Source organism: Girardinichthys multiradiatus, chromosome 24 (genome assembly GCF_021462225.1).
Source record: "Girardinichthys multiradiatus isolate DD_20200921_A chromosome 24, DD_fGirMul_XY1, whole genome shotgun sequence".
NCBI classification, from domain to species: Eukaryota; Metazoa; Chordata; class Actinopteri; order Cyprinodontiformes; family Goodeidae; genus Girardinichthys; species Girardinichthys multiradiatus.
Genome location: NC_061816.1, coordinates 18,491,202 through 18,515,449, shown reverse-complemented (window position 1 = coordinate 18,515,449; position 24,248 = coordinate 18,491,202). Strand labels below are relative to the sequence as shown.

Genomic DNA, 24,248 nt, shown 5'->3' with positions numbered 1-24,248 from the left:
GCACGCTTGTTAAATCATGAGTTAACTGAGCAATTACATTTGTTGGTTCAGTTTTAGTAACCACACATTGGCCTGATTACTGCATGACCTGTTTGTAAAAGTAACACATCGTGTCCTGATCTAAGGAAATTAAAAGAACATATGAGAAACAGTCTGGAATGAGTTACAATGCCCTTAAAGACTCTGGTGGCCCAGTGAGCCACATTGAGAAACATTTTTTTCTGAAACACATGGAACATTGTTAAAGTATTCTAGTGAAAGTTTAATCTGATTTATATGCTGCAGCATGACCTTAAACTGGCCATTCATGCTTAGTAATTAATCAGTTTCGCAAAGAAGAGTAGGCCAAAATTCCTCAGAGATGTGTAAGACTATTTCCTGATGGTAGTTGTTGAGCCAAGTGTAGTACAGCCCTTTATTTGCTTTAGGGGGAAATTACTCTTTTCACACAGGGCTAGGTTGATTTTGGAAAGCTTTTTCCATAGTAAATACAATTTTGTATTTACTCAGGTTATCTTTTGTCTTATTTTAAAATTTGTTTTTAAAGATCTGAAACAAGTTGGACAAAAAAGCAAAACAGATTAAATTTGTTAGGGTGTGCATAGTTTAACAGAATCAAAATACAACATACAGCTACTAGTATCTAAAATGAATGATAATCAGATCAGTCTGTAGTCTAACCAATAAATGAGTCTGATGGGGGGAAATGTGAATGTCTGTTCAACCATATATGCCATTTTCATATCTAATCTGAATGAGAGCAGAGGAGACAACATGAAAGTCACATGACACACATCGTGTGATGCAAATATCAACTTATTTGCATGGATCTGCTGCTGTATAGCTGTGAATGGTGGGTGGGTTACGAGCTCCTCCTTCAGTTAGGAAACAGAGCCAGAGCAGGTTGGGGGAGGGGGCTGTCAGACTGTTTACAGTCTACTTGGTGTAATATCAGATAATGGCAGCGTGTGTGAGTGTAATCCATAAATGCAACTTCAGAGTGGCCTACATTATTCACAGGCACAGTTGAGCTACTGCTGTCAAAGATCTTATTGCTACGAGCTGAGGTTAAACTGTGTGCTGATGGGTGGCAAAGCTCAGTCAGTGAGAAAACATTTGGCACTACGCAGTTAAAGTCTGTAAACTTGTCATTCATGTTTTTGTCAGTAAAAGCCTGAGCAACTACTAACAAAACTTCTCTGGATTGGCATCACTATATTCAATAGTTGAAAAAAGAACATAATAGCAGAGCTCCGCTTGCGAAACCATTCAAACCATTTGAACTTTTCCACATTTTTGTCACGCGACTGTAACAAACTTCAACGTTTTATTTTGGGATTTTTTGTGACAGATGAATATTGTGCATGGTTGGATAATGGAAGGAAAAGGATAATTTTCATAATTACAAGTAGAATTTTGAAAAGTGTGCCGTGCATTTGTATTCAGGCCCGTTTACTGTGATACCCATAAATAACATCTAGGGCTGCCGTCAGAGTTCCAAAAGAGAGAATCACATAAAATCTCAATAAAATACACAAACATTTATGGTTCTGTGATTAATTTACAAGTCACTGGACAGAAAATTTCATTTGAGGTTCATTGTCTTCTTTCTACATATTCCGGTGTAGGACAAGTATGAATGATTACTGAATCCCTAGAATATTCAATATAGTAATTTATTACTCTAATATTGAGCAGACTGCAGGGAATAAATATCAATAGAAATCAAAACAATGAAGCACAAATTGATAAGGTTATAGACAACAGGTTTTATAAATGCATGAGAAAGAATAAAACTTATAATTCTGAAATATAGTCCGATTGTTTTTTAAGATGTATCTTCAACATTGGAGTCTTCTATGTGTGGCTGAGAGCATTTCAATAATCCAGTTGTTGAAATATGGATTTTTATCTATTTTCCACTGAAGACAATTAGATATAGTTGCCTTGTTTAAACTGGACCTTGTTCTGCTCTTCTTATTTGAGCCTGAACAGTAAGACATCAGGGGGAACATAATGGCTCCAAAGATGTACCACAGCTCCTGCAATGGTTGCCAGGACAACACTATGCTGGACTGCACAGAAAGACTTTCTGCAGGCACTGAGAAGTGATGGCGTGACAGACAGAGAGGTGTTCATAGGCAAAAAACGAAACAAGCACAGCTTAATGTGTTTATACAGCCACATCCTCAGAATGCTTTGAATGCTTTGACCGTTCTGGTTTACCCAACAATACATTTCATTGTTTCAATTTGTATTTGGGAAGCTTTTCCATTTATTTGCAGCACAGGAACAGCTACAGAAGAGACTCCTTGCACATAAGATCCACAGAGAAAATCAAGGCAGTTTCAACACATGTCCCTCTCATTTAAGATAAACAGAGGGGTTTTGCCAATTATGCCACCTTTTCTCCAGCTCATCAGCCCTGGTGACAGTCATTCATTTTCCCAGCATCCCTTGCCAACATTCATGAATAATTTGCTTCATTTTGGTTCTAAAAAAAGGTAATAATAGTTATTATCTTTGGGTTAAAAAAAAAAGTCTTTTTCTCAACAGCTCCCTGTTGAGAAAAAGACTTGTGTACAGATGTGGGCTCATAAAGAAGCAGCTCTCTCTTTTTGTCTCATCACATTTTATAGTAATCTGCTCATTTTATTTCTCAAACAGATTTAAAAAGGTAAATGCTCACTCCTTTATTCCTACTTTCCTTCTGCTCATTCATGTGCCCAGCTTTGTCCCTGCATTACCCCCCTTCCCCTCTGGATCAGCTCTTCAATTGTCATTCATCTCACTGTAGACATCTTTCACAAGAATACATTTAACCAGACCTAAACAGCTTCATCCATGGAGCACACACTGGTGTTAAAAAACAGGAAAATATCAAATAAAATACTAATAATAAATCAAAATAAAAGACCATAAATTCAAATAAAATGCAAAGTGCAAGTAACAACATATAGGTATTTAGGTGTGTCTTCATAGTGTAATTCATTTTTCAACAGAAGGCACATTTTATTGTACAGCATCATCCATACCCAATGAAATTCAATTTATAAAGTAAAAATGATGCACATTAAAAGACAAAAAACTACAGTGCTGTAAAAATGTTTGCCTCCCTACCGATTTCTTATGCTTTTACTTTGTCATACTTAAATATTTCACATCAAACTAATTTTCATATCAGACAAAAAAACCCAGGTAAAAACATAATGGAGGTTTTAAATGAGTATTTTAGTTGTCCAAACCAACCTGGTCCCAATTCAAAATATTATTTCTGTCTTGTTAAATCAAGAATAAACCGCAATTAACCGTTATGAACAGTTTTTGGGTTTAGTTTCACTAGCCACACCTAGCCCTGATTACAACAGACTTCTAGAATCAGGAAATCACTTTAATAGAACCTGTCTGACCACATGAAGTAGGGTAAGGCATTTCAAAAAGCAACACATCATACCCTGATTGAAGAAATGTCAGTAAGAGCCATAATCCAGAAATAGAGAAAACATAGAACAGTGAAGGTAAGGTAAGTAAGTTTATTTAGTGGTGAACGTTTCTTGAATATGTCAACCAGAATCACCTCAAGATATCATCAACAACTCAACCAGTCGAGCAATTGGGGATGAAAGTTAAACTCCGAGTTCCCCAAAGTTTACAAATAATTATTAGGTGAATTAATCAGAAAGTAGGTCATGCTTAACTCGTGGAGCCACTAAGCATTCACCAGATAGAACACATGCAAAACGTAGCAGAAATTCAAGTAAAGTTAATATTGGGTCGATAATGTGACATTTGACCAGCACTAAATTCAATAATAGCATATGTGCAGTATATGTAATCTGTTATGTCCACAAAAAAACAATCTATCGCTGTCTGGCTTAGCTTCAGATCTAAATGCTTATGGTACAGTATCATATGTGTAGGAAGGCAATGTTGAAGCATTATTTACCTAGAGAATCACATCTTTCTAAGTTTATAAAACACAAAGCAGATTCGCAATTGTGTAAGGAGGGAATAATGCAGTGATGCTAGAATATTTATGGTATTAGTGTTATGGTCTCACTTTTTTCTGGTACCAGGTACATAATGAAGGCTCCTGTCCAAAGCTAAATGTGACACAAAGGTGGACACTGCAAGCTAAATAAAGAAATAACTCTTGTTTGTACTGCAGTGCATCTACAAGACCTGGTTTGGCAGAGCTTGTTCCCATTTCAGAGCTATGCCAACAAACTCAAACTACTTCAGGCCAACAACCTGAGCTGTTCCATCACACATCATTGTGTCCTGTGCTTCCTGTGCAGAAGACAACACTCACTTTCCAAGTTTGAGATGATGACATTATCCAAGTGACCCATAAAATGAGCCCAAACAAATGAGATCATTTCTGTACTATAAAACAAATGTCATGTCCTATACTGAGGATTAACTAACTGACAGAAAGGCATGGCTAACAGGTGATTCTATTTTAAATCTGCTTCCTAGTTAGCACCTTGTTAACACATCTACACGATCTTGCTGGAAGAAAAATAACGTGTGAAATACAATCAGTACCGTGGCTATGCATGACCACGCTGAATCTTGAGAGAAGCAATGACAGCACAAGGCTAAGGCTGAACAATGTAAAACCCTGAACCTGTGTGGATTTTGAGCACACTACAACTTAAAACACCATGTCTGTTAATTTGTACAGAGGCAAACATGTCTGAACTGTTTGATCATGGCATCATGTGTAATTTATTTTATTGCAAAGTGAGATCAGCAGTACCCTCACTCTGGGAAAGTAAACAGAGAAAAGTGGATTTAAGTCAGTGTTTGTTACCGTAATCATAGTCTATGTGTGCTGGCAAGGTAAAGCCCGGTTAAATGCTTTGTGTGAACATAGTGGCTAGTTTTCTTTTGATTTACTAACAAGTACAACCAAGTCAGATGAAACCAAAATTGAACCTGATAACTAACACTGACTAACTAACAACTAACACGCCATTCCCCTCATGCAATGTGTGGGAAGCATCATGCTGTGGGGACAGTCAGAGATGATAGGAAAAAGGATGGAGCTAAGTGAGGGGAACTCCTGAATGAAAACCTATTAGAGGCCTCTAGCAGACATGAGGCTAGGTCAGAGGTTTGACCTTCAGCAGGAAACCACCCCAAACATACATCCATAGCTACAGTGGTTCAAATCAAAGCATGTTCATGTGGTAAAATGGCTTAATCAAAATCCACATGTTAATACATAAATACTTCGCAAGACACTGTAGTTTGAAATATTCAACTCTGGAAGACTTACTTAATTGCTCCATGTATCAGCTATGTAGTATCTACTGAGAGCAGGAAATATGATTATAAGTGTTTCTTGATTCAGTTGTGCAATTGTTTTACTTTATTATGATTGCTTATCTATAGTGTGGCACTTTTTGCTTCCAATTACCTGTCAATTTGCTTTTGATACAAATACATTTTACTACCGAGGCACAAATAAAGGAACATTCTATACTAAAATAAATTGTATTTTAAAACAAACATGGATGTGGTCCAAGCAAATGTATTCAGTAGCAGCTCTGTACAATTTCTGTCTTCTTGTTAATTTAGCATTATAATATCTTAAGTAATCAACTACAGCAGCAGGATAGGTAGCTATGGGTTCCTACTTTTTGTATGCTCTAATCATCAGCTTCAGTCTTGCTCCGCCATAACCTGTATGATTATTAGCCGCATTAGCCCCCAAGGCCTTTACAACTAAACGGAAGAGTCATGGGGAACACGTGGGCTGTCCGTGAAGCTAATATTTAAACAGATAGCGTTAGCTCATGTCGTCCAGGAGGTTTACTACTTCACTGCTGATACAGGAGTTTTACTGACCTTTTTATTTGCTCTCAAACATCAGTGTTGTAGCTTGTAACATTTGCACAGCTACCATTCTTCAGCAATTGTTTTTTTTTCCTGTCCTTCTGCCTCATAGGTAGAGGTCCTCCGAACAACGCTTTCCTTGTTGGCTAAAGAGGCTAGCATATGTTTTTTCCAGATGTACTCGCCATGTTGGCAGAGTTTAAAACTTCCAGCAGCAGCTCATTGTTTTGCTCAAGTAAGACTGCAGGGGTAGGAGGGGAGAATGGGCCCGTTTTAATCGATTTCGACGCAGATGACTATCTTTGAATGACTTCACTTTTTGTGCCAATTATATCAAAATATTAATCATCTTGATAACCATATATTTTATAGTTTTATTAAAGTGTTAAACATTGTATGCCTTTTTTCTTGCAGTTGTGATGATTAGGGTTTACAGATAATCGAAACTTAAAATTCAGTATTCCAGAAAATTTTAATATCATGGTTTCACATCCTAATTATTTATTAAGTCAAAAATAAATCAGTGTTCTGCAAACTTTACAATCCAAGGAGCCATTTTTCTCCTCAGTCTAGAAATAAAACTCATTTAGAGCAGCAAATGTTACATAACCTTTTTAAAAAAAGACAACTTATATTTTCTTTATAATTATCTACAATATTAAATTTGTTGCCATTTTTTAAAGAACCTCCATTTGTATTTTTACGTTTTGAAATCAAGAAAAACTTTTTGTAAACTTTTGAAAAAAGAGAATGGATACATTTTCTTCTATGGGATGTTGACATTTGTGGAAAACAAACAAAATCTTTTACTGGTACTTTTAATGTCATTGCGTTATGGAAATTCAACGTAATTATTGCATGAAAAAAAAAACTAACAAAAAAACCCCCAGCTAAAACCTGCATTTGTTATTATGTCTATATTTAAAACCATTAGTTTTTTTTTGAAAATCATTTCTAATCATTTTTAGCTAAGGTTTTTAGGAGCCATTGTGAAGGTCCAAAGGAGCAACACGTTGCTGACTACTGCTCTAAATGGTCTCTTAGTCTGGGAAGGTAACCCACACAAGGTAATTGCTAAAGAAACCGGTTGTCCACAGAGTGCTGCATCCAAGCATATTCATAGAGTTGAGTGGAAGGAAAAAGTGAGGTAGGAAAAGGTGCACCAGGAACAGGGATAATAACAGCGATGAGAGGACTGTCAAGAAAAATTCATTCAAGAATTCAAGGGAACTTTACGGGTGGACTAAGGCTGGAATCAGTGCATCAAGAGCCACTACACACAAACCATCCTACACATAGGCTACAAATGAAGAATTCCTTGTGTCAAGTCACTCCTGAAATAGAGACGAGGTCAGAAGCGCCATAATGAGAAAAAGAACTGGACTGTTGTTCAGTGGTTCAAAGTCCTCTTTTCAGATGAAAGTAAAGTTTGCATTTCCTTTGGAAATCAAGGTCCCAGAGTCTGGAGGAAGAGTGGAGAGGCACACAATCCACATTGCTTAAAGTCCACTGTGAAGCTTTTATAGCCAGTGATGGTTTCGGGTGCCATGTCATCTGCTGGTGTTGGTCCACTGTTTCTGAAGTCCGCAGTCAATGCACCCATCTACCAGAAAATATTAGAGCATTTCATGCTTCCTTCTGCTGGCAAGCTTTATGGAAATGCTGATTTCATTTCCCAGCAGGACTTGGTACCAGCCCACACAGCCAAATGTACCAAAGGCTGTTTTAGTGACCATGGTGTTACTGTGCTTGATTGACCAGCAGACTGGCCTGACCTGAACCTCACAGAGAATCTATGGAGGACTGTCAAGAGGAAAATGAGAGACACCAGAATAGAAAAATATTCTGGCGTCTCTAGAAATGAACAGGCCTTTCAGAAGTTGGACGTATTTGTGTTTTATTGATCTATTCTAATTTTCTAAATTTTGGATTTTCATTATGTGCAAGCAGTTAATTACAAGACATTTTGGCTTAAAATGTTTTATTCTATGTGTAAGCTATGTTTTACTTCCATAAAATGTTTCAAACCTTTCTTTATGTTCTAATTTTTTTTAGATGTACCTGTACAGAAACACTCACACTTTGTTTTTTTGACATAATCTACGAGTAAACATGAAGGCTCTAAGAGTGACACAATCTAATTTTTCTGTTGAAATAAACCAAATACTCATCACCACCTGAAACTGAAACATTTGTCTGACATTTCAAATGAAAGGAACACAAGTCTTTAATCTCAGCGAGTCAGAAGTAACTATAATCTATTTACAGTGTGACATTTTCAGTAGTTTTTGCAACGGAGAGCTTTTACCATGTGTCAGACTTGATATCAGACTTAGATGTAACAATTGCTGTTTAGTAAATATGCGCTGCGTTGTTAAAATAATCACCATTAAATATATATATTCTTAACATAGATCATTTATGTTTGGGCTTAAATCAATCTTTAAAAAAAATAGAAGCTTGTATATGAGTGGACAGTGAAAGCAACATATCCTGTAGATAATTCCTGGAATCTATTGTTAAATATGGAATCTTAAAACAGGCTTTTCAAACCTTTTAAGGTTTCTATGATTAATTAAACTTAGATGCATCTTTTAATCAACTGAGGTTTGTGCTTTTTCTCTCTGTGAGCAGTTTATCAAAGCACAAAAACAAATAAGTATTTGAAATGTTTTTCCTTATGAAATATAAATGACAAAACACCCCATTTATCCAACCATTAAGACCATTTGTTGTGACAGTAACAGATGGGCTCCTATGCATCCATTAGTGCAGCACTTTACAAATCAGACTTTTATGGTTGATTGGCTGTAAAGAAGCCCCCTTTTCATACTAAAAACATAGCAGTCCACTGGGAATTTACCACAGCAAAAAAGATTTTACTAATGTAGCTAAGAAGTTCAAGAGATAAACAGATGCAGACAAATCTAGACGATCTCAGACGGGGGGTAATGCTTCGTGTGTCTACAGAGAAACAGAGAACACTGAAATGCTAATGTGCACCAGTAGGAATCTGGACATCAACATGGGGACGTACGGTTGGGTGGCGATACCGTAAAATCATGTAAGACCTGCTGCTGCAGAGAGGTCTTTTTAGCACCAGGTCCAATTAAAGTAAGAACTTGTTAGAAAAAAGAAGATCACATTTGTTAAAGCAACAAATAATCGCATTTTGTGAATCCAATCATAGCTTAGTGAGCATGAACAAAAATAAAATAAAGCATAAAATACTCAACGCTCCATGTGACAGTACTTTCTGTCTCTCTTAGGGACAATCAGAAACAAATTCCCTCATTATTATATCTTAAACAATAACATAATTACTTGGAATGTTCTTAAAACCACCATGTTTGATTTGAAAAGTCAGTGGTGAGGAAATCCTTTTAAAAATGATACCACTCCTTGTGTTGCTCAACAACTGACAGTAAAGGGCTGTAAAGAGTTATTTAGAGCAATCACCTCCTTACATAACATGAGATAAACTGTTGCAGGAATTAAAATGGATTGTAAAACAATGGCAGCATAACATAAACCTTTATCACCAGTTACTGTAATTTCATTAAGCTGAGGTTGAGCAATTACAACCATATAAAAGTGATCTTTTAATTAGTTCCCAACCTGCATCTCTGCAACAACCTAATGTTTATTGACTACTTGGGTTTCAGGTGGCCCTAAAGATTAATAGCAAGTAGCAGTACCTTGAACTTTAACATTTTGTCCTGTTACAACACTAAAAGGTCAGATATGAATACTGCTGTCCTGCAGGATAAAAAACAATTTTAAGCGAGTGCAGAAGATGTCTGATTATCTAAACGTCAAAGTTTTGGGTTAAACTTCTGCATCCTAACAATAGCTCCATCTCCTGTAGAGGTCATATTGACTGGAAGGTAACAAATACAAGTGCTTTGGTGAAGGTGCCAATCATAAAGCTTTCAGAATGTGCCTCAGATTGTGCCGATGAGCAGAATCTCCTTGAGGGGCATTAAAGGACAGCGGGAAAGGACTCTGCTCAACTTGAGTGAGGGGATTAAGAAGAAAAAATTGCTTCGCAGACAATCCCACAGTTCACAGTAAGGAGAGGAGTCAACATGCTGCAGACAATCTCAAACTGTAAAAAAAAAAAAGAAAAAAAAGAGAGGCGACAGACGCAGGGGGTGAGAGCGGTGTGTGTCAGAATGTGAAACAACTTGTGATGATGTTTCCTGGATTTTTAACAACCTGGTTTCATTCTTGGAGACTCCACTGATCACAACAAGACAACGTGCTTTAGTCTCGACCTTTGATGGTCCAGGTGTTTCCGACTTGTATGAAAAATACCAATGCTCACATTTTCTTAAGTTTTTTATAAAAACTGGCTGTAAGAGTTGTGTACAGCCAGAAACAGGCGAATGACCCTACAAAGCTGGGGAAAATCTGAATCAGGTATAAGGACACCAGAAGCAGAATGACAAAAATGTTTTCCCCTGTGGCAAGGTCTGACAGTCAGATTCGATCTAATTCTTTATTCAAGATCCTTGTAGACTAGCCACTTTGTCCAATACAACTGTGCTTACGATTTATGCAACACGAGGTTATCTGTGTCCTCATGAATACTGTTTGTTCAGCAGATTGACTCGGGCTGAACTTTTTGCTCACACACAAGATGCTGTACAATAAGAGACAAACCTACTACAGTTACGTCAAACATACCAGAATCTGCTCTAATGGTCCACTGATATCAAAATGTCCAGGAAACGGGTGCATACAACCTCATTTTCAACTGAATTCCTACCCTAAAAAAGTAACAGGGAGTTATCACACAGTAAAGGCTGTTCATCCACTAAACAGACGAAAACTAGACTTTGTGCATTCAACCATTTCACTTTAAAATTGGTGGTGCCAGGAAAGTAGCAACTTTCTGGAATGATGTGAATTGACAGTATTTAAATTATCCACTAATATCTATGTATACTTCTGTAAATTACAGCCAAAGCAAAGAGTTCACACTAAAGGTCACTGGTAAAGAAGCTGAAAGTGTGGGCTTTATCCAAGCATAGTGATGAAAAGTTGAGTGGAAAGAAAAAAGGCTATGATAGAAGTAAGGTTTCACAACCAAGTGGGAAACTGGATTTTGCTCCTTTAAAACAAAGACAAAATTACTTTGATTTGATATATAAAAAACTGTCTTAAGCATCTTATAATAGCAATTAGCAAAGTGAACATTACTGAACTGAAACAGTAGTCTTTAGGCGAATTTTCTGCAGAGAATACAAACTGACTTCAACTCTAAAATAACAAAACAAAGAAAAAGGCGGTTTCAATCAACATCCATTGGCAGGTTTCTCTTTTACTCACACAAAGCAAATCATTTAGGAATCGACCTAAACTGTAGTAGTACGAAATGACAAGCACCTGCTAAAATTCTAACTCATATTAAAGCACCCTGAATGAACAACAGTCATGTGACAAAACGTCTAGCTTCCTTTCAAATATTGTCCTACATTTCTCTGTTTCTTCGGACTTCATCTCTAAACGCCTCATAGATACTGAAAATACAGTGCCTTGCGAAAGTATTCGGCCCCCTTGAACTTTTCAACCTCTTACCACATTTCAGGTTTCAAACATAAAGATATAAAATTCAAATTTTTTGTGAAGAATCAACAACAAGTGGGACACAATCGTGAAGTGGAATGAAATTTATTGGATGTGTCCAACTTTAACAAATAAAAACCTGAAAAGTGGGGCGTGTAATATTATTCAGCCCCCTGGCATTAATACTTTGTAGCGCCACCCTTTGCTGCAATTACAGCTGCAAGTCACTTGGGGTATGTCTCTATCAGTTTTGCACATTGAGAGACTGAAGTTCTTGCCCATTCTTCCTTGCAAAACAGCTCGAGCTCAGTGAGGTTGGATGGAGAGCGTTCGTGAACCGCAGTCTTTAGCTCTTTCCACAGATTCTCGATTGGATTCAGGTCTGGACTTTGACTTGGCCATTCCAACACCTGGATACGTTTATTTGGGAACCATTCCATTGTAGATTTGGCTTTATGTTTTGGATCATTGTCTTGTTGGAAGATAAATCTCCGTCCCAGTCTCAGGTCTCTTGCAGACTCCAACAGGTTGTCTTCCAGAATGGTCCTGTATCTGGCTCCATCCATCTTCCCATAAATTTTGACCATCTTCGCTGTCCCTGCTGACGAAAAGCAGGCCCAAACCATGATGCTGCCACCACCATGTTTGACAGTGGGGATGGTGTGTTCAGGGTGATGAGCTGTGTTGCTTTTACGCCAAACATATCGTTTTGCATTGTGGTCAAACAGTTCAAATTTGGTTTCATCTGACCAGAGCACCTTCTTCCACATGTTTGGTGCGTCTCCCAGGTGGCTTGTGGCAAACTTTAAACGAGATTTTTTATGGATATCTTTGAGAAATGGCTTTCTTCTTGCCACTCTTCCATAAAGGCCAGATTTGTGCAGTGTACGACTGATTGTTGTCCTATGGACAGACTCTCCCACCTCAGCTGTAGATCTCTGCAGTTCATCCACAGTGATCATGGGCCTCTTGGCTGCATCTCTAATCAGTCTTCTCCTTGTTCAAGATGAACGTTCAGAAGGACGGCCGGGTCTTGGTAGATTTGCAGTGGTCTGATACTCCTTCCATTTCAATATGATTGCTTGCAGTGCTCCTTGGGATGTTTAAAGCTTGGGAAATCTTTTTGTATCCAAATCCAGCTTTAAACGTCTCCACAACAGTATCTCGGACCTGCCTGGTGTGTTCCTTGGTCTTCATGATGCTCTCTGCGCTTTGAACAGAACCCTGAGACTATCACAGAGCAGGTGCATTTATAGAGACTTGATTACACACAGGTGGATTCTATTGATCATCATCAGTCATTTGGGACAACATTGGATCATTCAGAGATCCTCATTGAACTTCTGGAGTGAGTTTGCTGCACTGAAAGTAAAGGGGCAGAATAATATTGCACGCCCCACTTTTCAGTTTTTTATTTGTTAAAAATGTTTGACACATCCAATAAATTTCATTCCACTTCACGATTGTGTCCCACTTGTTGATTCTTCACAAAACAATTTAGTTTTATATCTTTATGTTTGAAGCCTGAAATGTGGCAAGAAGTTGACCAGTTCAAGGGGGCCGAATACTTTCGCAAGGCACTGTACTTGACTTCGAGTCTTCTTCTAACAACTTTCACACCGATAGGTGTTTGTGTAAACTGGTAAAGGCTGGCAAATGGCTAGGACTTGTGAAGCTGAGAGCTATTTATCTGTGCCTCAACACCTCATATTTGAATATCCTCCTTTCACCAAGAGGATGAAACATGTCTGCAAGCCCATTGTAATGCCCATTTTCCCATGGTAAGGCAAGGTGTGTTATCACAATTTACGTCCTTGTATGTTAACTACTCCAAGCAAACAACCTCAGAGGGGTTTTCTATGAATTTCATTTTGCACAATGCAGATCAATTGCGGGGGTGCAAAGATATGGTCTCTGTCAGATGATTTTTAAGCATAAATCACCAAAGTATTCAAAGGAATAAAATTTACTTCACATGTGATTCATTTTTGTTGTTGTTGTAGTTCATCTAAAAGTTTGAGATAAAGTTGAATTTCTGGCAGAAAGCAAAAATAATGCCTAAGCTCTTTAATGACAGTCAAGGGTTTACAAAGACAAAAAGCGAGACTTCGGCTGCATTTAACCATCTGAAAGGGTTCAGACTAAAGAATGCCAAAACATCTGACATCCCATTCCCCAAGTATTTCTGTATCTTTATCTGACTCTCTCAACCTTTGACCCCTGGCTATGTCTCCTAGGATACTATCATTTGGAGCAGTTCTGCAAGCCATTTCGAACCTTGCCTCCCTGTCATTCTCTGGGTTCTCTTAAACCAGCCTGAGAACTGAACTCATTTACAGATGAAAAACACAAGTTTATCTTGAAAAAATAGGGTTTTTAATCTTTAAAACCGCTGTATGGTAAATAAGCATGGATATAAACATCCATCAAGGTTTTATAAAGTTAATTTTAAGAGTGCTGAGATGTTCCGTTATGCCGTTCCCAAGGTTACGGACATTTTAATGAGATGCCAGAGCGACCAAAGCTATCTCCGGTTGTTTGAAGCAGAGCAGCACCATGCTCCCCCCGGGGAGACAGTTCCAGCTATTTGTTCTCAATGCATCATCTGAGGGGAACCTTTTACTCTCGTGCTGTTTGATAGCTCCTGCGTAATTAGTCTGAAATTTAAAGTAGTTAATGTGGAAATGCTGAAATGTTGTCATGAAGTATGACATATCTTTGCCAGAACTGTGTTTATGATCTTACCACATTTAATAAAAGGCATGTCTCACTTCTTGTGGAGTATGCACACATTAAGGTAAAGATTTTTCCTTGAGATATTTAGATTGTACTTTTAAGTGTACTTAAAGCTCTGCTTTTCATGAAATACATTAACAGTGGGTCAATATGGAACAACTTAAATACCTACCAAGACACCTAAACTGACAGGACAGGAGCGCATTAATCAGAATCAGCCAAGAGCCCCATGGTTACTCTGGAGGAGCTGCAGAGTTCTACAAATCTGGTGGGAGAAACTGTCAATTGGACAACTATTAGTACAAATCTTCTCTTGGTAGAATTAAGCATGAGTGAAAAAAAGAAACTCATTGTTGAAAGAAAACAAATAAGTCATGTTTAACGTTTTCCGCTTGTCAAGTAGGGGATCCAGCTAACAGGGTGCCCTGGTCAGATGAGACCAACATTATACCACATCAAAACACCATGCCTCCAAGAAAACTAACATGTAAGCACACCATCTCCATGGTGAAATGTGGGGGTGGCAGCATCATGCGGTGGGGATTCCCTTACTGCAAAAGGATCGAGACTGGTTGGGAGGTTCTCCTTCCTATAGAACAGCACTAAACATTCCAGCAGTAACTGCAGTGAAAGGTGCTTCTACAAATTATTGAATCAGGGGGCATAAGTAAAAAAACGCATGCCATACTTTTCAGATTTTTATTAGTAACAGAAAACAGATATCCTTCAACTTCATAAGTATGCATTACTTTGTTTTTGTTCTATCACATAAAATCTCAATAGAAGACACTGAGGTTTGCGGTCATAACTTGACAAATTTATAAGAGTTCAAAGAGTATAAAGACTTCTCCAAGGCACTGTATGAAAAATGAAACGGTGAAAGAATATATGTATGTATGAAATGTAATTTGGAGCAGAGCAAAGTAGGACAATGCAGGTATTGGACTGAGACTTTGTAAAGCTACTGTAGATTCCAAAGCATTGCTGACCTGGACAGGTATCCATCCCTAACCATGAATAAATTGGGGAAAATCTCAAATCTGATGATGTTGGAATAAAAAAATAAATAAAAATCCACTATTGAGGTAATAAATTTGCAGGAACAGGAACAAATCTTTGCCTTAAGATACATGTTCTGATTGCTGTTTAATATTCAATAAAAAAAAAAAAACTGATTTGAATAGTAGAGCAGATGTCTAAAATGTGGTTATATTTTTCAGTTAAACACTGCTGATAAATTCAGAAATACTAAATTGATTCAGTATCACTTGAGTATATTTCATAGATTTTTATCAGCAAGAACTGTGTAACTCCACTACTGCCCATCAATAATAAAAACAATAACTTCATGGAAGAAAACAAATAATACATTCTCCTGCAATACTATTTATAATATTCAAGTATTTGGGCATTTTTGCCTTAGCTGAAACCTCTGCCTTGTAACACACTAATACTACCAAAGTGTTACACAAGGAGGGTTAATTGTCAGAACTCAGCTGCCACTGCTAAAGGTCACACACCACCCCTGAATCAACTCAGATGATGTGACTGGTGTAAACTTTCGCTCTGGAGCTTGCCACGTCACACATTAAACAATACCAGCTGTCCTGCAAGTCATGATCTGCACTTAGTATTCATGAACACCATATGCACATCAGATTATCTAAAGCATTGCTAAAAAAGACCCCAGTCAGCCACAGGCTGTAGTTATAACCTCTCAGAACTTACTCCGAAATAAAAAGCTGAGTTACATGATACATCTGAAAGCTGTATAGAGATGTGGAGAGGATAATAAGATTGCAGGCAGTGACAAACCTCTCAGAATATTGGCAGTGATCTGTTGGGAAGTGAGCAGAATCCTTCCTACAGTACCCCATCATGATGGAGCTAATGAACTGCTTTCCCGTCTACGTCAGAGCAAGGCGTCACAGTGAAGAAGAACCTCCTCAGCTGCTCTTTCCCCTCAGGGTTTTGAATGGGTAGACTTGGTGATTTGCTCCAGCAAAATACAGGTCCTTCTCAAAATATTAGCATATTGTGATAAAGTTAATTATTTTCCATAATGTCATGATGAAAATTTAACATTCATATATTTTAGATTCATTGCACACTAACTGAAATATTTCAGGTCTTTTATTGTCTTAATACGGATGATTTTGGCATACAGCTCATGAAAACCCAAAATTCCTATCTCACAAAATTAGCATATCATTAAAAGGGTCTCTAAACGAGCTATGAACCTAATCATCTGAATCAACGAGTTAACTCTAAACACCTGCAAAAGATTCCTGAGGCCTTTAAAACTCCCAGCTTGGTTCATCACTCAAAACCCCAATCATGGGTAAGACTGCCGACCTGACTGCTGTCCAGAAGGCCACTATTGACACCCTCAAGCAAGAGGGTAAGACACAGAAAGACATTTCTGAACGAATAGGCTGTTCCCAGAGTGCTGTATCAAGGCACCTCAGTGGGAAGTCTGTGGGAAGGAAAAAGTGTGGCAGAAAATGCTGCACAACGAGAAGAGGTGACCGGACCCTGAGGAAGATTGTGGAGAAGGGCCGATTCCAGACCTTGGGGGACCTGCGGAGGCAGTGGACTGAGTCTGGAGTAGAAACATCCAGAGCCACCGTGCACAGGCGTGTGCAGGAAATGGGCTACAGGTGCTGCATTCCCCAGGTCAAGCCACTTTTGAACCAGAAACAGCGGCAGAAGCGCCTGACCTGGGCTACAGAGAAGCAGCACTGGACTGTTGCTCAGTGGTCCAAAGTACTTTTTTCGGATGAAAGCAAATTCTGCATGTCATTCAGAAATCAAGGTGCCAGAGTCTGGAGGAAGACTGGGGAGAAGGAAATGCCAAAATGCCAGAAGTCCAGTGTCAAGTACCCACAGTCAGTGATGGTCTGGGGTGCCGTGTCAGCTGCTGGTGTTGGTCCACTGTGTTTTATCAAGGGCAGGGTCAATGCAGCTAGCTATCAGGAGATTTTGGAGCACTTCATGCTTCCATCTGCTGAAAAGCTTTATGGAGATGAAGATTTCATTTTTCAGCACGACCTGGCACCTGCTCACAGTGCCAAAACCACTGGTAAATGGTTTACTGACCATGGTATCACTGTGCTCAATTGGCCTGCCAACTCTCCTGACCTGAACCCCATAGAGAATCTGTGGGATATTGTGAAGAGAACGTTGAGAGACTCAAGACCCAACACTCTGGATGAGCTAAAGGCCGCTATCGAAGCATCCTGGGCCTCCATAAGACCTCAGCAGTGCCACAGGCTGATTGCCTCCATGCCACGCCGCATTGAAGCAGTCATTTCTGCAAAAGGATTCCCGACCAAGTATTGAGTGCATAACTGTACATGATTATTTGAAGGTTGACTTTTTTTGTATTAAAAACACTTTTATTTTATTGGTCGGATGAAATATGCTAATTTTGTGAGATAGGAATTTTGGGTTTTCATGAGCTGTATGCCAAAATCATCTGTATTAAGACAATAAAAGACCTGAAATATTTCAGTTAGTGTGCAATGAATCTAAAATATATGAATGTTAAATTTTCATCATGACATTATGGAAAATTATGAACTTTATCACAATATGCTAATATTTTGAGAAGGACCTGTACTCCAGATACAGCTGACTCACAACGAAAAATGCTCAACTGTGAACTTTAGCAATGATGGAGTGATTCAAGGAGGAATTATGCTCCTGTTTCCTGAGGTACTGGTACTGGATCCTACTGTATTGAATGTACTGCATCACATATGGATTATGGTGCAGAGTGGAAGCCAATTAAATTGAAGTGGACTGCATGTAGAGCGCTTTTTTCACAGTTTTTCACATTGCGACCACAAACCTCAACGTGGTTGAGATTTTATGTGACACACCAACACAAACTAGTGCATTATTGTGAAATTATAAATGTTTCTATTTTATTTTAATTTAAAAAATCCATAAAATGTGGTATTTATTATGTGGGCCAAAAAGTATGATTTTGGTCTTATCTCACCAAACCCACCTTTTCTATAAGCTATTCTCGACATGGCTTGTGGCAAACAAACTGTTTTTGTGGCTTTCTTTCAACAATTGCTTTTTTCTTGTCACTGTTTTTCAAATTGCATAATAGTAAGCAAACTCTCCCACCTGAGCTGTGGGTCTCTGCCGCTCCTCCAGAATTACCACTTACTGGCTCTCTGATCAATGCCCTCTTTGCCCTGTCTGTTTGTTCAGGTGGACTGCCATATCTTGGTAGATTTGCAGTTGCCCCAGTCTCAATCCTTTTTCAGTTGATGGATTGAAGCTAGGGATGTTGTTACATAACCTAGAACTTTCTACCTCATCTGTCTGCTGTGTTCCTTGTTCTTTGTGAGGCAGTTTGTTCTCTACCAAACCTCTGAGGTCTTCACAAAACAGTTGCAATTATTCTGAGATTCAATTACCCACAGGTAGACTGCATTCATTATTTTGGTGATTTGTGACTTTATATGGTTGCACTGGATTTTATTTAGGGGTCTCAGAGGAATGGGGGCTAAAAACACATGCCTGCACCACTTTTTAGATTGTTATTTGCAAAATATTTGATAAACTATTTTATTTTCCTTTTACTTCACAATAATAAACTGCTTTATGTTGGTCTATTTCATAAAATCCCACTAAGATACATTGAGGTTGTAATGTAGTTGTAATGTGACAAAATGTGGAAAAACCCAAGCAGTATGAATACTTCTGCAAGGAAAGGTAGATCTCCTGAAGATGCCATTTGATAATTGGGCTACATGTACCGCTGACTTAAAACTCAAATCTGGATCTAAACCATTCCCAAATGTCAAATCTGTAACACCCAAAACAAAATGAGAGGTTTATCACCTGTACATGCTTTTTTTTTTTTTTTTACAACTGCTGATTACATTGTCTTACACGGCAAATCCACTCACACTTTTTTCTGTACTTTTTTTCAAATCCAACTATGACTCAGCCAAAAGTTCTCTTTGAAAGAGGATTACCATTCCACCCAGACTATATTTTAAAATCAAACTACTGCAGCAGCTTCACGTCAGCAACCAAGCCCACATCACAACTTCAGTTTCCAGGCCAGCACACTCACCATCCTTGCGGTGATAGGTGATCTCCACCTTGCGCTCCTCAGAGCCCAGAAGCGCCTGTGCCACCTGGGCCACCGCGTGCCGGTTGGTGAACTGGCCGTGCAGGAAGTCGCACGTGCACGGCTTCTGCATGACGTCCGGCCTGGAGAAGCCCGTCATCTCGCAGAAGCCGTCGTTGCAGTAGATGATCGCACAGTTCTGCACGCGGGCATTGGCTATGATGAATTTCTTATCTGGAAAATTGAGGAGGAGGAGAGGGTGTAAGACTGTCCATGGGGTTGGGTTAATTTCCCATAGCAATAAAAACTTCAGCATTACAGTTATTAAACTGCAAATACTAAACCACATTAAATAAGCATGTGTAATGTGTTTTTGTAAAAATGGAGGTAGATAAATTTGCTTTACACAAGTGGTGTCCTCTGGGGGGGGGGGGGGGGGGGGGGGCACCCCCACTGGTCAGACAGTCTGCTAGGAATACTACTCTTAATGAACATGAATTCATCAAAGGGAAAGATGAACTTCAGCTGCAAATTGTATTTTTTTTTTTTTACATTATTTATTTATTTGCAAAACAAGCTTTTGATTTTTTTTTTTTGTGGTTAGTCTAAATTTCACTGGCTTGTTTGTGGGGGCTGTTTCTGCTTCCTTAATATGTTCATGCATATATTTAAATTTGTTTCTCAGAATATGCATTAAGTCTTGTTACACTATCTAAATGCCTGAAAAAATTTAAGTGAAACTGGCATTCTATTTCTTTCTAAAATCCATTAACAAACCAGAATCAAGTATGGAAAAAGTAACTATGATGAGATTTTTAATGAAATTTAAAGACAATAATTATTTATTAATTTATTTATATATATATATATATATATATATATATATATTATATATTTTATTAACGCACTTATCTTTTTATTTATTGTCTAAGTCACTTTGAAATGCCCATTCATGTCCAATGTGTAAAGACTCCTATTTATTTATTTATTTTTTTTAAAGGCTTTTGATTTCCGAATCCATCCCCTTGGGATATTTAGAACCCCTCATCTAGTTTGATTGATTAATTAAAATATTTAATGTATCCAGTAAAATATGAAGGAAAGCATAAATGTTGTCCTTTCCATTCTTTCAAAAACCCTTTACTTCACATTTCATTTTGCCACAATTCTTTTGTTCTTTTTTTAATTGCAGTAGAATAATTCATAATTTCACACAGAAATGTTTAGGAACATTCAACATTTGGTTTGAGCACATTTAATCATTTTAGGCAAAGACATACAAAACATTTGTAAAAACATTGGCACAATTATTGGTACCCTAACAGCCCCTGTACAATATATCTAACTGAAGCAGTTTTTGTTTATAGTTTAAAATGATCTGTATGTTTAGTATATTTTATATGGCATTCCATTACTGTGTTTTCTTGCATGGGAAAACAGAGTCACTCATCAAAACAGGAAATAGAAGAGAACATGTATGACTACCCTTATTCATTTGTCTAACCATGTCCATTGCTATATTAAGAGGAATAATGACTAAGATGAAGGGTGGATCAAGATCAACGTCTAAGGAAGGTTAATTAATCTCAAAGATCATTAGTGGGGGAAAGGGTCCTTTTTACTAAACATAACTGGGATTTTAACTGGAGCTCTGCTTTGGTCAGATTGGACTAAGGTCAGCTGTAATGCTTCTAATTTCATACCTGATGTAGCTGGACAAACATATTCTAAATTGTTCTAATTTTGGCAAATATGAGATGGGCCATTGTATTATTCTGGGTCAGCAGTGGCTTTGGCCTTGGCACTCTCCTATGAATGCTGTTTTTGCCCAGGCACAGACTTATTGTTGAATCCTGAACACTGACCTTAGTGAGGCTGGCAGTGTTTTAGATGTTGGTCTGGGTTCTTTTGCAACATCCTAATTAAGTTGTTGATGGACTCATAGAATTTTATTGGTAGTCGGCCACCACTGCGAAGGTTTACCAATGTTTGACGTTTTCTCCATTTGTAGATAATGGCTTTCCATGTGGTTGTCTGGAGTCCCAAAACCTTAGAAAAAGCTTTGTAACCCCTTTTAAGACATATATTTCAATAACCATCTTCTTTTTTCTTTTGTGTGGGTGTGGCTAGTTATTTTTTTCTGTAAAATATGTTAATCACAATTGATTCCTGATTTAACAAGAGGAGGGTACTTTTTTTTTTTTTTTTTTTTTTACATAGGGCAAGATTGGTTTGAAACGTTTTTGCCTTAATAAAATCACCCTTTCAAAACTGCTTTTTGTGTTTTTCCCCAGTTATCTCTGTCTGATATAAAAAACATTTTGATAATCTAAAGCCTTTAAGTGGAACAAAACAAGCAAAAACAGAAGAAATTTAAGAGGGTAGTTACTCTTCCGTTGTCCTGTAGAAAGAGTAAAAGGTGGCCAATTGGCAAAAGGGGGGCTTGCACAAAACGTTACTGTGCCAAAAACATTTTTCCTTAACATGGGATTCCCCCCCCTGAAGAATGTGCTTCTACTGTGCTTCTATTTCTACTGCATTAAAGATGGAGGCTTTATGCACATTTTTATAATTTATGTATATATACAGAATAAGCAGGAAATCAATATAAATAAGCCTTTTAATAATGTTTTTATACTATTTCCTGTAAGGAATTGCTCTCACAGACACAAAAGGAACCATCACAACATTTCACATTGGACAGGTACTCACTTTGTCCTTCGAATTTCCGAATAATCACTCCTAGAAATGTGTTTTGTGGAGCAACATGACCTCTCCGAACAGGCATGGTTCCCTTTCCCCCTCCCCAAAAAAATAAATGTTTATTAAAAAAAAAAAAAAAAATCTTTGGCTGAGCTTTAAGCGCGTGCCTTTTAAGTTCGCGGGTGTAAACCGAAGCCAGAAGGGCTCCCCCGGTTTCTTTGTCAGCACTCAGTCATCTTCACAAGGGAAAAAATAAACAGATATCCACTCCGGACCGATATCCCCTTCTCTTATTTCAGCTCCCCGGCTGAGCGCATAGCAGAGGCTTCCCTCCCTGCGCTCCTCTCCGAGGTGAAGCCCGAAAGGAAGGAAGAACCGGCGGGTCGCGGCGGAACCAACATCTCACCTCTGCTACTTCGCGAGAGCTGCGAGGGTTTGTGGCGACGCGTGAGAACGGCTGGTGCGTGTGTGCGCGTGGCGCTTGGAGGGTGGAGAAGGGGGGTGTTGTCGTGCCGGGAAGACTGATGGTCTCTTAGCCCAATGGCTTGACGCTGGCACTGACACTGCGAAAGAGAAAGGGGATCCGCAAACAAAGAGGCAGAGGCAAACTAACTGCAGCAGCGCTGTGACGTTACAGTCAAGTTGCCTTATTTCTTAGCGGTGTTAAGCTACACAAATACTGGACTGTGATGAGAGGTGACAATAATTGCTAGCTAGTTAGTTTGGTTTACGCGTGAGAGGCTAAAATAACGACACAACTTTTCATTAGCGCACCTGTTACGAGAACAACACGTGCCAGTCAAATGGGGAGTGACGTCACTCAGGTGTATGTCGTTAACATTAAACAGACCCTACTGTGTTAAAAAAAAAATGGCGACCCACGTCTTCTCTGTAGTCTACTCAGGGACGGCTTAAACTAAACGTAGCAGTACCCAGGCCACCGAGGAGGCGCTGGCCATGGTGCTGCCCAGCTGATCATTTTTTCCCTCTGGTGTACATGATTAAACAGCAGTGCGTTTCTCTTTGTCTCTGTATATTCATAAGGAAATGTTGAAGCATTTTTTTTAAGATTATAGTTTAAGTTTTAAAGAACACTTTTGCTCTGTTGTTCTCAGTTGCTGTGGGGTCATTTACAGTGGTTTACAAAAGTATTTCAAAATTTTCACGTTACAACCACAAAACTCAATATAGTTTATTGGGTTTTTATGTGATAGACCAACACAAAATAGTGCATATTTGTGAAGTGGAAGGAAAACTCTTTTTTTTTTTTTTATAAAAAAGAAAAAATCTGTAAAGTGTGGTGTGCCTTTGTATTTCAATTCCTGTATTCTACAAAGTCTCTACTAGCTCTGCATATCTAGGCAGCCGAATACTTGCAAAGTTTTCTTCACAAACTATCTCAAGCACAGCCAACATCATCGTCACTCCACCACCATGCTTGACAGTCAGCCAAACACCTCCAGCTGTGCTTCCATGGTATTTTTGGAAAGAAGAGGCTTTCACCTGGCAACCCTTCCAAACAAGCAAAAATAGTTCATGTTTTTTTTTCCCAATTATCCAGTTTTTAACTTTAGGATTTAACTTGCTATTTACATATTATGACATGGCATTGGAGCAATTTTGCAGGGATACTTGATCCTGGAATTGTATGGAAGTGAACCAGGTTGATGAGCAGCAACTTTGTTTCTCTACAGTCATTGCTAACCTTTTTGCGCCCTGATGTTTTATTACACCCCCTTATGCCACAGATTGGCCCCTTTGAAATGTACACAGGTAGCATAAAAGACAAAAATACAAATGTAATGACTCAAATCTTCATACACTAGCAGATTGAAGCAGGCTTTGAACTGTTTTGCATGCATATAGTGGTAGTACTGTGCTAAAAACAGTAGCAGAAGCTCAGACCGGAAGGGTTTTAATACACTCTCACATCCTTTGAGTTAATTTCCTTCTCACTGTACTCAGGCATTCAATTCATTTCCTTCTCAGTCAAATGTGCACTCTCAGACATGCATGGCCAAATGAACTCACCCAGGGTGTTGTGAAACATCTGTCCTGTGCTTACAGTTGCTCCCCTCCATCTGTTCCTCTGAGAAAATGGCTCACAACACACAGACGTGGTGGAAGGTCAGTGGCATATGCTGGTTTTACGAGCTTTTTTATGTGATCTACGCTTTATGGTGGATTCTGTGTTAAAGACTTTATTTCTTGTCATATTTACCACCTTTCATATGATTAAGCTTGATGCCAAACATAACAATAGAACAGCTGCTTCAAAGTATTTATCAGTATTTTG

The 24,248-nt window shown here is 38.4% G+C and overlaps 1 protein-coding gene across 4 annotated transcripts in view; it reads right to left on the bottom strand.

Moving 5' to 3' along the window:
- Positions 1–22,735, bottom strand: part of kcnh7 (potassium channel, voltage gated eag related subfamily H, member 7) — a 103,463-nt gene extending 80,728 nt beyond the window's left edge. For 3 of the 4 annotated variants that reach the window (XM_047355763.1, XM_047355764.1, XM_047355765.1), the window contains exons 1-2: positions 21,962–22,735; positions 19,253–19,483 (exon numbers count right to left, since the gene is read on the bottom strand). In XM_047355763.1, the coding sequence (XP_047211719.1) occupies positions 19,253–19,483; positions 21,962–22,037 (307 nt within the window). In that variant the 5' untranslated portion in view covers positions 22,038–22,735. The remainder of the gene's footprint in view (positions 1–19,252; positions 19,484–21,961) is intronic. The other variant, XM_047355766.1, reaches the window with a different exon arrangement.
- Positions 22,736–24,248: the final 1,513 nt, after the last annotated feature.